The following is a 4,267-nucleotide window of genomic DNA, read 5'->3' as shown; positions in this document are numbered from 1 at the left end:
GCGTGATTATGAATCCCACCAGGATAGACCCGCCTTACCTGCGTCTGATTGGCTCCTGCAGGCATTGTTTTACTGAGGTTAGGGTTAAAGGGGTAGTTCACCCCCAAAATAACTTTTTTTCTATTGATTACTGACCATCTGGAGCCTTGAATTCATAGATATTTTTTTGTTTTTGTCACATTCCTAAGCCGATAATTTGATTATAATAAATGTGTCCCCATTGATTCCGGTAGGAGACACAAATGCATTTGTGTCTCCTACCGGAATCAATGGGGCTACATTTATTATAATCAAATAATAAAGGAAGGAATGCGACAAAAACTAAAAAATATCCATGAATTCAAGGCTCCATGGGGTGAGTAATCAATAGAAAAAAAGTTATTTGGGGGGTGAACTACCCCTTTAAGGTTAGGTTTAGGCATAGTCTTGCTGAGGTTAGGGTTGGGTTAGGGTTAGGTTTAGGCATAGTCTTGCTGAGGTTAGGGTTAGGGTTAGGGTTAGGTTTAGGCATAGTTGCAAAAATGAGAACTGTCTATCACAGCGACTACTGGCCAATCACAGCAGGTTTTGCCTAGAACTGCGGTGGGATCCATAATAACGCGTCACAGTGGAGAAAGTCAGCTGCTTCAAGTTCCTAGGCATGGACCTTGCCGTGGTGCGGAGCACATTGTCAAGGTGAGCCCCCCTCCCTCCAGGACCATTGTACAAGAAGCGGTCAGTGGTGTAAAGTAATTAAGTACATTTACTCAAGTACTGTACTTAAGTACAATTTTGAGCTACTTTTACTTTACTGGAGTATTTCCAATGTTCAGTACTTTTACTCCACTATATCTCAGAGGCAAACATTGTACTTTTACTCCAATACAATTATTTGAAAACTTTAGTAACTAACTAGTTACTTTGCAGATATAAATTATTACATTATAAAACATACATTAACCACTTTAGCCCTATTTTATACCTAGGCTATTTGAAAATAGCCGATCTACAACGCGTCGCAATGCGACGCGTTGTGAGCTTGTAGATCGGCGATTTTCAAACATTTTAGTACTTTTACTTTTGGTACTTTAGTTAAGTACATTTTGATACCAATACTTTTGTAATTTTACTCAAGTACATTTTTGAAATCCGGACTTTTACTTGTAACGGAGTACTTCTACATTGCAGTGTAGTAACTTTTACTTAAGTAAAACATTTGAGTACTTTTCCCACCACTGGAAGCGGTGCATATAGCCAGGGACGTGCTGGCCACTGGGAAATTCGGGAAAATTCCAGAACGGCCGCGCCATTTACGGGCCGCCAGACAGCCAGTGGGCCACCCCAAAAAAAAAAAAAAAAAAAAAAAAAAAAAACTTTTTTTAGCTCCCGTTTTAGGATTATTACGGTAATTTCCGGGTCGCGCGGCCCAATTATTAGTTACGTTACTGTTGGGCTGGGACGTTTTTCAGCAGTGGTGTAAATTTACATAGGGTTGCTGGGTTAAAACGCCCCCCCCCCCCGTTGACAAAACGGTGGGCCGGTTCGGAGCTGAATTTTGGTCCCAGCACGCCCCTGCATATAGCCAAGGCTGAGTGGACTCGGATCATCAAGGACACTCACCGCCCCCGTCACGGCCACAATCTGTTCATAAGCTGCATGGGACCACAGCCAGGCAAGTGATACCTATGCATTTTGTATGTATTTTATATGTTGTTATCAGGGCGTCCTTGAAAAAGAGAGCTTAGTTGCTCTCAATGGGCTTCCCTGAATAAATAAAGGAAAAAGAATGAAAGAAAGAAAAGGCATTCCACTAGTCCATACATGGGCAACTGGCGGTCCGGGGGCCACATGCGGCCCTCACCTTCACTTAATGTGACCCGCAGGTGAATACTGATATATTATTGATTTCAGCTGTTACAATTGCAAACATGACCTGCTTTAATTACTTCACTCTATATTAGTAGCTTAATGACTAGTATTAAAATTCTATTGTCTTTTTTATGTCCAATGTATTTGTATTAAGTTCATAAAGTTAACATAAGTATAACTAAATGCATTTGAAATTAAATAAAAATTTTACTTTTCAGGATTCCAATTCAAATATAGCAAAACAAATTTCAGGATTCCAATTCCAATCCAATTCGCAGTGCGACACGTTTAGAGCTTGTAGATACTTTTGTGTGACATAGAATGGCCCGAAAGTATATGCAATGTGGCCCTCTGGAGTGAGTGTGGAAATATAGTGGCCCTCTCCATCATCAAAGTTGCCCACCCCTGCACTAGTCTATGGAGCAGCTTCCACCTGTCTATCATAGGGACGTGACAATCAATTGATTTTGATTGGATTTTTGATTAGTGCTCTAACTCAGCGTACACACAGCCAATCGACCCTCGCCCATATGAATGCAAATGCGTGGCTTTGTCTTCATGGGGCCATCACTTGTACTCGCCTGGCAGGCAGGTACTCAGGGGTGAAAGTGGGTCAGAACGAACGGGCTGGTACGTTCAGTTAAAAGATTCAGCACCAGTCCACCGTACCGGACAGGGGAGGAAGACGGGCCGTCAAAAGCCCATATTATAACCTCCCATGAACGCATGTCCAACAATCAAACACATGTACTAAAGTTAAATCAACATACTGTATAAGGGTTAGTTTTCTTATAAAGTGCTTCTAAATCGCTCCATTGTTTTTATTATTGATTGTGATTTTATTATTTACATTTTTAGAATCAGTTAAGAGTCTAACTGATTCGAAAAATTGAAAACCCTACTGTTTTTCCAAAATATCCAATTAAATATGTTCAAAATAAAAGCTTACGGTAGCTACTGTTGCACAAACAGAAGAGGAAACAGTGTGTGCGTTGTGTTGTGTTGTGTGTTGTGTGTTGTGTGTTGTGTGTTGTGTTGTGTTGTGGTGTGTTGTGAGTAAGGTGTGCACTATAAGTGAGCAGCCAATCACAACAGAGCTCCTCCTCACCCCTTTGACCAATCCCGTGCGGATCTCGGGTCCCTTGGTATCCAGGGCGATGGCGACGGGTCTGTAGTAGAGGGGGTCAGAGGTCAAGGTCTCCGTTGCCTCGCGGATGTTCTTGATGGTCTCACCGTGGTACTGCAGCAACACAACACACACTAAGCACACGTGCACTAATACAGCACACATCACAAACACTCAGTACAAGTGCACTAGTACAACACGCACTCACTCACACACACAACATACACTCAGTACACAGGCACAAATACAACCACCACACACACACACACACACACACACACACACACACACACACACACACACACACACACGCACGCACGAACGCCGGCACACAAACACGCACACACACGCACGTACGCGTGCACGCGCACACGCACACGCACATACTTCATGTGATCCATGGGAGAAGTTGAGACGAGCGATGTTCATTCCTGCTTTTATCATCTCTTGTAGCTTTGGGATGGAACGAGATGCAGGACCTGAGAGAGAGAGAGAGAGAGAGAGAGAGAGAGAGAGAGAGAGAGAGAGAGAGAGAGAGAGAGAGAGAGAGAGAGAGAGAGAGAGAGAGAGAGAGGCGGGGGGTTTAGAATGGTCAGGGAAGCCTTAGACCATGTCTTGTTTTAAAGCTGAATGTTTGATAATGAAATGTAATCAAATGAATCCCTGTATTGTGAATGTACAGTAGGCTGTGTGCATAACTGCAGCCCCACATGGTGGCATGTCTGTTTCCTGTTCCAGTACATTTTTCCCAAACCTTTTTTAATTGGCTCGGCAGCCAATATGAAATTGGAACACACACGACACCTTCATATGCGTTTCCTTTCGGCTATGATCTGCCCCTAGACACACTACTGTGAATGTTTGAGTGAACCGTTGCTCTGCCCTAACCCCCCCCCCCCCCAGCTTCAAATTGATGCAGCTGATTGGCTGTGGCGCCCACCAATGGTGCAGATGATGCTGGTGTTGCGGGCTGTGATTGGCTCCTGGTTGATGTCCAGGAGACACAGATGCTCCAGGAAGGTGTCGGCCATGCTGGCGTCTAGCTGCTGTTTCTGGATGAAGGAATCTGGGAGGGTCATAGCCTCTGAGTACCTACGCAGACGAGCTGCAATAGGACACACATGGTTATGGTTAACGAAATAACAAAAACTAGATGTGGGGGGAACAAAAAACATTACTGAAATTGTATTGCGTTTATAAAACAAACTAAATGCATAGGGAAAATGTCATTTTTTGTCTTTGTCAATTTCTTCACAATCACCCAAAATACTAGGCTGTATTTTGGGTGATTAT

The 4,267-nt window shown here is 43.3% G+C and overlaps 1 protein-coding gene across 1 annotated transcript in view; it reads right to left on the bottom strand.

Moving 5' to 3' along the window:
- The window catches only part of pklr (pyruvate kinase L/R), a gene marked incomplete at its 5' end in the record, with an annotated part of 11,774 nt that extends 7,721 nt beyond the window's left edge, over positions 1–4,053 (bottom strand). Inside the window, 3 exons of the mRNA XM_080426224.1 lie at positions 2,957–3,088; positions 3,362–3,453; positions 3,915–4,053. Of these exons, the coding sequence (XP_080282350.1) occupies positions 2,957–3,088; positions 3,362–3,453; positions 3,915–4,053 (363 nt within the window). The remainder of the gene's footprint in view (positions 1–2,956; positions 3,089–3,361; positions 3,454–3,914) is intronic.
- Between the last annotated feature and the right edge of the window lie 214 nt (positions 4,054–4,267).

Source organism: Gymnoscopelus braueri (assembly GCF_963280865.1).
Source record: "Gymnoscopelus braueri genome assembly, chromosome: 4".
Classification (NCBI taxonomy): Eukaryota; Metazoa; Chordata; class Actinopteri; order Myctophiformes; family Myctophidae; genus Gymnoscopelus; species Gymnoscopelus braueri.
The sequence above is the reverse complement of the archived record's forward strand: the minus strand, read 5'-3'. Positions and strand labels throughout refer to the sequence as shown.